The following is a 13,143-nucleotide window of genomic DNA, read 5'->3' as shown; positions in this document are numbered from 1 at the left end:
CCATGACCAAGGTAGACCTTCAGTCTTCCCACAGGGAAGCCAATTATCCTGCATCCAAATGCCACAGTGGGCTGAGTGGGTTGAAAATGGAGTTTGTTTTCTACACAACTTCTCCATCTAGGGTCCCATTCTGCTTAACACCTGCATCTTTCTAGCAACAATTACGTACAATATTATTGCTGGCTTGGTTTCATAACCATATATTTAAAAAGCAAGAAACTGTAATGTAAAAATGTACTACTTGAGAAGTGTTTCATGAGGCATTTGAATCTTTTTTTCTGTAACAACAGTGCCCTTGGTGTCATATTTAGCTTTAAAATACTTAACCCCAGATTTCAAAATTATAGGGTACAGCTATATACTTTGTAATCACAAAGGATTATTATAATAAACTTCAATTCTTTTTTAGGGCCATTTCACACTATAATACTTAAGCATACTTGTTGATAATTCTGTTACATGCAGTATAAAACACTTAAAGGCTTAGAGCTGATTAGTGGAAAGTGGCTGGATGGAAATCCTTATAGTGGCTTTATTACTTACAAAGAAATTTATAAAGCAATAATTTTTATCTTATTTTTTTAATTTCAATTTTATTTTATTTTTTAATTTAAATTCAATTAGCACTGTTATATGCAACTAATGAATCATTGAACATTATATCAAAACTAATGATGTACTATATGTTGGCTAACTGAATTTAAGCAATAATTTTTAAATAAAGCTGCTGCAATGCTCTGATGACATTTTAGACCTAAGTTTTTTTTTTTCTGCCTCCATCTTAACTTCAGAACCTCATGCATTTGATCTTCAGGTTTGCTGTACACACATGCTACTTCCTTTAAAGTTGCTTGGGACTAGGCCAGGGCAGATGTTCCTAGACAAGAAATCCTTAAGTCCTTAAAAAAAAGCATAGGAAAATAAAAATTCATTGTATCTCTAAAGGTGCAAAATAAAACAAGTTTAGGGGCGCCTGGGTGGTGTAGTCAGTTAAGCGTAGGGTTCTTGGTCAGCTCAGGTAGTGATCTCAGGGTCCTGGGACTGAGCCCCAAGTCAGTCTCCATGCTCAGCCTGGAATCTGCTTTGTGATTTTCTCTCCCCTCTTTCTCTGCCTCTCCCCCTCCCCCTGCATGCTCTCCCTCTTTCTAAAATAAATAAATCGTTAAAAAATAAAAATAAGTTTAATTATCTTACCCAGTATTCATCTGAGGTTGCTGAGATATTTGTGGAAAGGGAGGAAATAACGTCACTAAATAGCTACTAAGTGCCCATAAGTCAGACATTATATGAGACTCATATGCTACTTACAGCGCTGAGAAGGCAGGTTAAGTGAGACATTATAAAGAGCATTTTACATATAAGAAAATAGAGCCTAAGAGCTTGAGATGGTACTACTTTCTCCATCAATAGGCATGTGATTAGAGTTGTTCTTTTAAGAGTAATAATACTTCTCAACAGTTGTATTAAGAACCTAATGAGATAAATATAAATTGCATGGAACAGTAAATGTTCATGGTAAGTATTATTCACCATTACTGATAATAGAGACATTCTACGTATATCACCTCTATTCTTGCAACATCATTACTAGATAGGTATAAATATCTTTCTTTTATAAATGAGGATACTGAGCTCAGAAAATTGTTTGTCCAGAGTCACCCAGTAACAGATTGCAGATGGAATTCCAACATAATTCTGACTTTGGAACCAAGCTCTTCCTGTTTAAAATGAAGTCTATTAACTAACCTACGATCCAGAAACTGCACTACTAGGTATTTACCCAAAAGATACAAAAACACAGATTCAAAGGGGTACATGCACCCTGATGTTTACAGCAGCATTATCAACAATAGCTAAACTACGGAAAGAGCCCAAGTGTCAGTCAAGTGATGAATGGATAAAGAAGATGTGGTATACACGCACACACACACACATACACACGTGCGCGCATGTATGTGCGCACACACACACAGGAATATTACTCAGCCATCAAAAAGAATGAAATCTTGCCATTTGCAACAATGTGGCTAGTGCTAGACTATATTACGCTAAGTGAAATAAGTCAGTCAGAGAAAAACAAATACCATATGATCTCACTCATATGTGGAATTTAGGAAAGAAAACAGATGGATATATGGGAAGGGGGGGAAGAAGAGAGGGAAACAAACCATAAGAGATTCTTACGATAGAGAACAAACTGAGGGTTGATAGAGGGAGGTGGGTAGAGGAGGGGCTAAATGGGTGATGGGGATTAAGGAGTGCACTTGTCATGATGAGCAGTGGGTATTGTATGTAAGTGATGAATCACTGAATTCTACTCCTGAAACCAGTATCTCACTATATGTTAACTGAAATTTAAATTAAAAACAAACAAACAAATACATAAAATGAAGTCTATTAGAATGTAATTTTATGTATGCCTAGAAGTGGGTAACATAAAAATGGATATCCACATATCCAGATAAAGGGGAGCTCTGTGGCTAAACTGCAATAATATGCTACTACTATCCCATCACATCCACCTCCATTTATCACTCAATTTACAGCTCTGATATTTACCATTGATTACTGGTTATTAATTGCATGAGTTAGTTTTATGCCTTCCACTACAGAATAAAGACCCTGGAGCCAAATTCTTTATCTCATCTTCTATTCCCCACAGAACTTATTCATTCAGTGATAGCAACAGTACAATCAATATGTTTTAGTGAACTGGTCCGATTTTCTTAAAAATGCTTTCAAAGATACCAAGTGGAAAGGGGCTTTGGATATTTGTCCCTCATATAAAAATTGTTCCAAAGGGATATAAATCCATTTTCTTTTCAGATCCCTAGGCAATGGGAAGTGGGGAGATGGTGAATAGGAAAAGGAGAGAGGGGATTATACTAGGGCATGAGAGCACTTTTGAAGGTGAGGACTGTGTTCATAGTGGTGATGGTTTCATAGTTCATATATATATGACAAAAGTTAATAAATTATACGTTTTCAATATTTGCAATTCATTGTATGCCAACTGCACCTCACTAAAGCTATAAAAACAATGCAGGTGGATATAGAGAAAATTGAGATGAAATTATTTTAGGAGTAGGAGGGCAACATCAAAGAAGAAGATGCTAAAGAGAGGGGCCAACTGTTCAAGTCTCAAAGGCCGCACACCACCAAGGGGGCCATCACAGGAGGGGCACAACAAGCCAGCATCGTAGAGTGATGTGCCAGAAGCTCTGTAGAGGATGGATTACAGACAGGCAAGCCTAGAGGCAGAAAGAGAGCAAGTATGAGGCCAATGAAAGACTGTAGAGATGAGGTGTGGGTTCAAAGGTTATCAAGGAGATAAAATGGACAGAGCTGGCCCCAGGTTACAGGGAGACACTGGAGTTAAGGAGTAAAGGATTTACCTCCAGTCTTAGCCTAGGAATGTGGGTGGTATCACTTAGAAGAATAGCAAATTCTAAAGAAAAGGTCAGTGTCACAAAGGGCTTTCTAATCAGCTCAGACTGACCAGAGGAGAAGTCATGTATTTTAAAACACAAGATACCAACATCAGATGGGTGCCTAAAACACTGCATTTTGTGCACCCATGCAGTCCCCAAATTATTAAAGGGCCTATGCTTATATTCTGACCCAAATGTCCCCAGCTATAGAATGAGTAAATAAACTACAGCACTGTCCAATGAATGGATGAACTCCCAAGTACCAAATAAACACGATATACTTGAAGATTAATGTACAAAAGAATTTGCTAGGTAATCCAAAGCTTTCTTCTTTAAAACAAAATGTTGTGTAGCCACAAAGGACTTCAGCAATTATGTAACACTGGGGGAGTTAAAAAAAAAAAAAAGCAACTCAAGAAATAAAATATTACTGAGTCTTAATTAATAAAAAAAATATCTTTAAGCAAGAGGATGGCACCTCCTCTACCACATTCATGTTTGAACCAGCCTCTTTATCAATACATTTTTCTGCTCAGCAAAATATTTTATTGATGCAAAATGTAAGTTCCTCTCAATGTACCATCACACCGAGGTTTCCAAATCTGAAACAGTTATTCAAAACAAGTATTTAAAAATTTCCTAAGTGTCCTGAGTTAAATCCATATACCCCGTATGTGACCAATGAGTTAGTTTTTTTTTCATGAAATTGCGGTGAAAGTGATTTATTATGGTCTAATTACAGAATAGCTAGGCAGATCATTAGATTTATTTTAACATCCAAAAACAGCAGACTGGTCAAAGTCGATACTGATGAGAGAGAAAAATCCTGATACCCAGAACTCCCGAGCCAGCAGCCCTCTATCATCTAATCCATACAGTAATAAATATTTGCTGAGTCTGTTGGATCAAGTCATTATTTGCTTGTATACTGCTATCCAACAAATGAGCATCACCTAAGCATGTCAAACATTAAATGTGCTGGCATTTTAGTAATCATACTGCATTATGTCAAAAACTTTCACAGCCAACCCAGTATCTCTAGCTTTTCCATCTCAACCCTTTTAACTATAATATCTTACTAACTAACCAAAACAACTTCATTAATCTATCATCTACTGATATGGAGACCTCAGAGCAGTGCTACTCTATGTGTCTTTTTAGTCCCAATATATGAGAATAGTACAGAAAGTAAAAATAAGCATTTCAAAACTTTTACAATGATTTGGCATTACTGCAAAATCCAAGCATATGATTTTGTGTTTTACAAAGACATAGATTCATAATGGATTAGAAATAAAAACAACTGCTCCTTTACCATAAACAGGACGAGACTGGTGCATTAGAGCATATCTGGTTTGAAATAGTTACTTGAGTCAGACTGGTTCCACTCAAAGCAACTATCATGCAGAAAGAATGCTATTTATACAAGTTTGAATGGCTTTTTATTAATTTTTGTGAGAAAACTTTCTTAGTGTGAGCAATTATAATAGTGTCCTATTGTGTCTGATGCTTATTTTCTAACCTCAGGAAGTAAAAAGGGCCAATTTGACATTATATAATTGCCAGTTTTACTCCTGAAAACTGGTAGAGCACAGAATTTAATGAAATAATGCTGTAGGAAGAGAAAGTATTATCATAGTCACCAGGATGATTCATACTGATAAAGGTACTGAATTTCAATTTTCCATGAAAGTTTAAACTGAGATTAGCTATTACAATGAAATTCTAAAACTGAACTTATGTTACACTATCATCAGTGAAGGTTGTAAGTTCGAAGTTCAATAATATGCCAACTTGGAGATCCTGATGGTGAAATATGGAAAAACTCCTGCAATTTGATGGTGGTAGTGGGACACCAGACTAAATATGATAAAGCTGTAAGGAACTGCAGTCTTCCTATTTGAAGGAAAACACTAACCAAGTCAAATCTCACGAAACAAATGTTAATCATAAGACTCATTAAGTTACGTCTTCGTGACTCACGTTTCTCCTGGACATAAAGGTAGCCTTCCATTGTCCATTGGCTGGGTGGTCTGTAATCTTGGTTGGCAGATTTCATTCTTTGCATCAACCGCTCTACCTCTTGTCGAGTACTTTCAAAATTATTCCTTGTCTTAAGCAAATAGAAACAACAATTTCATTCATTGTTTCCTACCAGTTTTGAGGAACTTCCAGTCTCAAGTTCAAAACTGCAAGTGGTGCAAAGAATAACCTTGATTCTCTCAGCACTATTCAACCACATCCGTGACTTATATGTTGAGTCCTATGGTGATTTTGAATTGCTTTAGTGAAACATGACCTTCTGCATGTTTCTCTGAATCTGTACAGTATGTGTAGGTGTATACTTTATTGCTATTTCCTACTCTAACATTATTACTTAATGAACAAATCATAACATTTAAAAATATAATATTTATGAAATAGAGTTTTATATTCACTAATACCTAAGGTAAAAAGACAGATATATAGGAACTTAGATTTCTTTTGAGGGATGAAGACAAAATAGTCACATACTTTTATGTGGCACTTAGCAAAAAAAAAAAAAAAAGTTCATCATCCGTATTCTTAAAACTTTTTAGAAGATGTATCACTTAGCTTGGTTTCCAGAAATAGTTATCAAGAGGTCAGTGTATAAATTAACTCATAAAAATGAATGGGTTTACTAGTTCTAACTTCTATTACAAAAAATAGTTTACTCACATTACAGCAAGTTTACTTAAGGTAAGATATAGAAAGCATAGGCTTTTCTCGATCTCTTTTGTATTCAGGCCACATTATTTCAACAATTTGTTTGGAAACAAGCAATATGTTTGGAAACAAAAATCACCACCACCCGACTTTAAAATTTGTTCTCGCCCATAATAAAAGAACTGAATCCCAAACTAAGTTAGGAAAATTTTCTTAATTGCCACTTTTGCTACTTCTTAAGCTTTTTTTTTTTTTTCAAATTCTTTTAAACATAAGGATCAGAAATTTTCCAATTCCTTACATTTCTCTCTTGTTCTTGAACTGCGGGACTCTTAATATAATTATAATTCATATGGAAATAAATCATAAAAATATTTTGGCCTTTACGATTTTCCCCTTTAATATTTACTAAAAAAGTCTAAATGCATTCCATATTGAAAAACAACAGAATGACTTGCATGTGAAACCAATTCTGCTAGAAAATCTAGATTTAAAAAAAAGCTAAAACCCAAAACACAAGTAGAATAAATCCAATTACCCATTTCTCATGGGACATTCCAACCCCATAGTTCCATTTACTGAACCTCTCCACAATGGCAAGAATCAGATAAACAGTGAAAGATAATCTTTTTATAGAAAATTAAGTGAAAGCTTTCCAAATTATTTTGGCCATTGAGCACTAGGTTATTTTGGTCATTGAGTACTAGTTATTCAAAAATAACTTCATTTATACAAAATTCTCAACAAATAGAACTTTCTTATTTGTCAGGTTAGATAATGCAGGAATGGACTGGGTAAGGGGTGTGTGTGTGTGTGTGTGTGTGTGTGTGTGTGTGTAATGTAAGTGATGCTTAGCATTTGCAAATCTGAATTTGTATAAGTATGAAAAGGGATACTAAAAGGACTAGATAACTTTACAAAATAAACCCTAACAGAAATAGATAGGATGTTTATAAATAATTCTCAATTAAGCTTTAAAGCAGTTACTATGAATGCTGAAAAACCACAATTATTAGAAAATAAAAAAATATATATATTATATACAATTTCAGAGAGGAAAAGGACATTCCTTCAGTGCTCAAGTACAACCTTCTCATTTCACAAATGTTGAAATGTTACTCTTTCAGAAAATAAGACTTGCCTAAGGTCTCCCGGTAAAATAATAACATTGGATAAAGGCAAAAGTTTCTGACCTTCCAAGTATCTATTATCTATACCTCAGTAATACTTATTTTTATGAAACTTGCTAGCATAAACTTTTCTAACATATGATTAGCTCTTTCTTGGTACACTCTCAACCAGTAGCTAGAAAAAAAAGTTTTAATAAATTTATTAAATGACTTTTCTAAATTAGATAAGTTTTTGAAACACTCCAAGGTTTGGCTTGGTTATACTTAGTTTCTCTGTCACCATTTGATTCACAAAGGAGAAGCAGTGAGAACAGGCAGAGTCTTACGTTCTGCAAGTTGAACTGAAGCTGTTGCTTATATGGTGCAAATTCCTGGGCAAGTTCGTATCCCTCATGGTAAAAAGTAAATAAACCCTGAAGGAATGACAAAAGCTGTAAAAATAGAGAAATGAAAGAAACCATGAAAATGTGTTTTAAAAAAGATGATATCAAACATAATAAATTGGGAAATTATATCTCATTCTAAATCCTCAAGCTAATAGATTTTTAACCCCTTTGTTTGGCAAGGCAGACACTTGAATTATGAGTTTGAAATAAACCACAAAAGCTAATTTTTACTTCCTTTTTGGTAGACAGTGACAGGGACAGTTGTTATATTAACTATTCTAGCATTCAATGCATTCAAATGCATTGAAGAAATATCCAGGAGAGATCGTTAATCCCAAAGTGACATAGGTCCAACCCTAGAAGAGTAGTAATCCAAACAGAGAGATGTGAAGAAGACTAAACCAGTAAATTAGAGATAAGGAGTACCCAAGGGAAGGAATAAGATTTTGGCCAGACAAAATTAAGAAAAATATCACAAGGTGGCAGTACAGATCGGGTATTAAATAGACAACATTTTAGCAAGTAGTGGCAAGAACTAAAAACAGACAAAAGAGTTGAGCAAAATCTTGGAACTGGATACAGATTTTTCATATAAAGAGTTGAACAAAATCCTCTTCAGGAAACCACAATGTCTATTAGCCTTCTAACCCCAAACTCACATGCGCTTATTTATTATGGTCTGATTCTAAAGCGAGAATGGATCTCCATGGGCTTACAGGACACAGTTGTTTGTATAAGTTATTACTGAAAAATAATTATTTTTTCATTTAATTCATTGAGATTTTTATTACAAACTTGCTCACCAATTTGAACCCTTCCTACAACAATGTTAGAAAATATTTTCCTTGGGGTGCCTGGGTGGCTCAGTCGTTAAGCGTCTGCCTTCAGCTCAGGGCGTGATCCCGGGGTCCTGGGATCGAGCCCGCATCAGGCTCCTCCCCTGGGAGCCTGCTTCTTCCTCTCCCACTCCCCCTGCTTGTGTTCCCTCTTTCACTGGCTGTCTCTATTACTGTCAAATAAATAAATAAAATCTTTGGAAAAAAAAAAAAGAAAATATTTTCCAGAAATGGCTAATGGTTTTCTAATTCAAATAGTATATTATGTCTGTAAGCTATTATTTTAAACTAAGGGAAGAAACAATTTGAAATCTTCATAAGTGAATAAATCTCCCACAATTTCCTCTGTCTGGGGAAATAGGGAGATTCAGCTAAGCACCAACTGGTATGTGTGTTATGATTTCCAACAGATAAATACTGGTTCTATCTGAAAACAATGATCGAATGCTTTTCTTCTATAGCAAGTCAACTTCTTACAAAGTTATGTTCATGTCAGAAAACACATACTTTCAAATTGGTTTTAAATTGTTATATTTTAAAGACTTTCCTTCTCTTATTCAATAATTCCTGATATGTCAAAATATATTGTCTTCCAATTCTAGAATTATTTTACACTGTCAATTTTACATCTACTGATAATTATTATTATCAAAACTAAATACTCAATAGATTATCCTTTACTAAAATGATGTTACAATATATCTGTTGAATTATCCAATAATTAAAAATATATGGTCTGCACATATTGTGGCCTAATTAAAAAGAACTATATCCTTTAATTAATTGAGAGTTGGATATACAGATTTATGTTTTCAGAAACAAGTAAGAAAATACTTTTGAACTATATAGACAACACTAGTCTTTGAAATATCTGAATAATAGTTTATGAAGTTGTTTGAAAGAGTATTATTTCATGTTTTAATGTCTATAACTGGTCCCCAATTGAACTGTCTTGTTATTAACTGGATGTCATACAAAGATACTATTCTAATATCACCCTAAGTATACAGGATTTAATTAAACTTATAAAGAAGAGCTTTAAGAATATTTGTTGTAAGTTTTCCTGTAAAACACCAAATTCCCCAAGATCTGTCTGAATAAATAAATCTGTTGGCATCTTCTAGCAGAATTCAGATTCCCTCAGTAGAAGACAATGACTGCTGAGCACCTACTAGGGAAAGAACAATTTTGAGAGAAGTACAGAGAAATTACCTACAAAGAACAATCTACTTTTTCCTTTGTTTGGAAGCAACTTTTGTGAAAGTTTAAAAAAGACAGCATGTATGAAATAACTGCCTCTAGATGGCAGTAAAGTAAAACGTTATTAGGTTTGAATCTCTACTAGCTCATTTTCTCCTCAACAACTTCCATGATGCTAAATTAAGGTAAATTAATAGGACAGTCTGAAAATCTTTACGAATTGCATTTCCTACATGTCATTTTCTTTGTTCAATCTGCCTGAGTGAGTGGAGCAGTGTGGGAAAGACTACTGTTTCAGCTTAGCTTAAGGTAAACCGGACCTTTAAAATAATAACAATTACAAAAACTACTGAAGTGACAAATTAGGTTTTAAAAATAAATCACTTTCGGGTGCCTGGATGGCTCAGATAGTTAAGCGTCTGCCTTCGGCTCAGATCATAATCCTAGAGTCCTGGGATGGAGCCTTCTACTGGGTTCCCTGCTCAGCGGGGAGTCTGCTTGTCCCTCTCCTCTTCCCCCAGTTTGTGAGCTCCTGTGCTCTCTCTCTCTCTCTCAAATAAATAAATAAGGACCCCAGGATCATGACAGATGCTTAACTGACCAAGCCACCCAGGAAACCCAAAAATATTAAATCATTTTTATCATCAGTAAAAGCTTATATAGCACTTTATTATTCCCAGGGGTTTTAGAATCAAATTACTATTTGTCACTCCAATAACCTGACCAAATATAAACATCGATACTACATTTAGCAAAATTGACTGCAAGACAGCAAAGGACAAAATATTCATAATTCCCCAGCCCTTTAATCACCAAGTTTCAAGTCTTACAGGCCCATAGTTACCAATGATACTGTGAATGGCAGAAAAAAGTAAGAAAAGGAGTTGGGGACTAGCATGGGAGTGAGGGGAAGAACTCTGAAGGAACTGATGCAGTAATTCCAGGACTGTTGCTCGAACTGAGCAGAAGAACTGGGATATAAAGGCTCTTATAATGGTGTGATTCATTCCTTGTCTCCTAAGAAATTAATCACTGAAAATCTTAGGGAATCCACTACCAAAACTACTAGAACTGATAAACAAGTTCAGCAATGTGGCAGGTTACAAAAATCAATTCACAAAAGTCAACTTTATTTCTATATGCTCGGAATGAACAATCTGAAAATGAAATTAGTTCCATTTATAATAGTTTCAAAAGAATTAAATACTGAGGAATAATTTTTAAGTACAAAATTCATAACTTGAAAAGTACAAAACACTATTTAAGGAATTAAAGAAAGTTTAAATAAAAGTAGAGTACATCATGCTCATGAATTAGAAGACTTAATACTGTTAAGATGGCAATAATCCCCAAAATGATGTGCAGATTCAACGCAATCTCTGTGAGAAGTCCAGATGGACTTCTTTATGATAACTGACATGCTGATGCTAAAATTCATATGGAATTGCAAGGGACCCAGACCATCAAAACAATCTTGAAAAAGGAGAACTAAGTATTTAGACTCACACTTTTCCATTTCAAAACTCAATACAAAACAATGGTAATCAACACAACATGACACCAGCACAAGTATAGACATTAAATCAATGTCTAAGAATTGAGAACCTAAAAATAAGCCTACACATCTATGGTCAACTTATTTTCAGCAATGGCACCAAGACCATACAATGGGTAAAGAATAGTCTTTTCAGCAAGTGATTTGTAGACTACTGGATAACCATTGCAAAAGAATGAAGTTGTAACCCTACCTCACACCACAGACAAAAATTAACTAAAGATGAGTGAATTGTATGGTTATGTTGAATTACACCCCAATAAGAGTGCTTTTAAAAAATATATACTTCACATACACAGAGTACTATAATTCATTGAAAGAAATCCAAATCTCATGTAATAACTCTACATTTGGCCATTGAAACCTTTAAGAAGATTGGAAACATAGACCAAAAGCAAGGTATCAATTTTCATCCAGTACAAGTGTCCAGTCTATGAGTTAAACCTGTACTCTTTGCTGTTCCTTACTTGGAGGAAACTTAGAGATAAATATCTTAGCTGATAGCCTCAAAATAACTACTGAATACTTTAAGTTTAATGAATAGATATTCAGAGCAATTTATTGAATGGAAATGAAAGAGTATAAAAAATATAATCAAATAAATGAGAAAATTAAAGAAAAGAGAGCCAAAGATGAAAAGCAGCCTGGGGAGACAATTTTTAAAGAGGATGATGAAAGAAACAACAAATGAATGAATGGACAGACATGTGCATAGATGCCAAAAAAAAAAAAAAAAAAAAGGCAAAACTTTCTGAAATCATGGCTATATATTGCATCAGCAGTCAAGAATCTGTAGAGTTCCCAAAGGCAAATTTCCAAGATTTCATGGAACTCAGATGAAGTGGCTGGAGGTAAACTTCTATGGTAAAGAAACAGAAAAAAACAAAGAACTAAAGCCAACAAGGTGATTAAAGAAGACATACAGATGGCTAACAGACAAATGAAAAGATGCTCAACATGACTCATCATCAGGGAAATGCAAATCAAAACTACAATTAGATATCACCTCGTACCTGTCAGAATGGCTAAAATTAACAGCAAAGGAAACAACTGGTGTTGGCAAGGATAAGGAAAAAGGGGAACCCTCTTGCACTGTTGGTGGGAATGCAAATGGTGCAACCACTCTAGAAAATAGTATGGAGGCTCCTCAAAGACTTAAAAATAGATCTGCTCTACAACCCAGCAATTATACTACTAGGTATTTCCCAAAGGATACAAAAATACTGATTCAAAGAGATACATGCCTTCCAATGTTTACAGCAGCATTATGAACAATGGCCAAATTATGGAAAGAGCCCAAATGTCCATATGTTCATTGACTGATGAATGGATAAAGAAGAATCACAAACAGATCATATGTGTGTGTGTGTGTGTGTGTGTGTGTGTGTGTGTATACGTGTGTATATATATTCATCAGCCATCAAAAAGAATGAACTCTTGCTATTTGCAATGACGTGGACAGAGCTAGAGAGTATTCTGCTAAGCGAAATAAGAGAATATGATTTCACTCATACATGGAATTTAAGAAACAAATGAACATAGGGTGAACAAAAAAAGAGAGAGGCAAACCATTAAACAGACACTTAACTATAGAGAACAAACTGAGAGTTGCTGGGGTGAGGGAAGGGTTGGATGGGTGATGGGTATTGGGGAGGCAGTTGTGGTAGTAGACACTAGGTGTTGTGTGTGGGTGATGGATCACTGGATTCTGCACCTGAAACTAGTATTGCACTGTATGTTGACTAACTACATTTAAATAAAACACTGTAACTACAAAAAATAAAAAAAATAAAGTTCAACAGAAGCTACATTTAGATAAGGTCTTCACATGACTGATTTCTAACACGAGGTACAAAGGGATGAGTCAACAAAACCAATGCAATGTGTTTTTCTTACTTTTCCAAAATTCGGTTCACT

At 34.8% G+C, this 13,143-nt stretch overlaps 1 protein-coding gene across 10 annotated transcripts in view; it reads right to left on the bottom strand.

The window, feature by feature from the left end:
* The window catches only part of ARHGAP42 (Rho GTPase activating protein 42), a 317,870-nt gene that overhangs the window by 79,641 nt on the left and 225,086 nt on the right, over positions 1-13,143 (bottom strand). For all 10 annotated transcript variants that reach the window (XM_048217115.2, XM_048217118.2, XM_048217117.2 and 7 more), the window contains 2 exons: positions 7,576-7,680; positions 5,415-5,544 (listed from right to left, as the gene is read on the bottom strand). In XM_048217115.2, coding sequence (XP_048073072.1) covers positions 5,415-5,544; positions 7,576-7,680 — 235 coding nt within the window. The remainder of the gene's footprint in view (positions 1-5,414; positions 5,545-7,575; positions 7,681-13,143) is intronic.

This window comes from Ursus arctos, unplaced genomic scaffold, assembly GCF_023065955.2.
Source record: "Ursus arctos isolate Adak ecotype North America unplaced genomic scaffold, UrsArc2.0 scaffold_22, whole genome shotgun sequence".
Classification (NCBI taxonomy): Eukaryota; Metazoa; Chordata; class Mammalia; order Carnivora; family Ursidae; genus Ursus; species Ursus arctos.
Note: the sequence above shows the minus strand (reverse complement) of the source record. Positions and strands in the feature narration are given on the sequence as shown.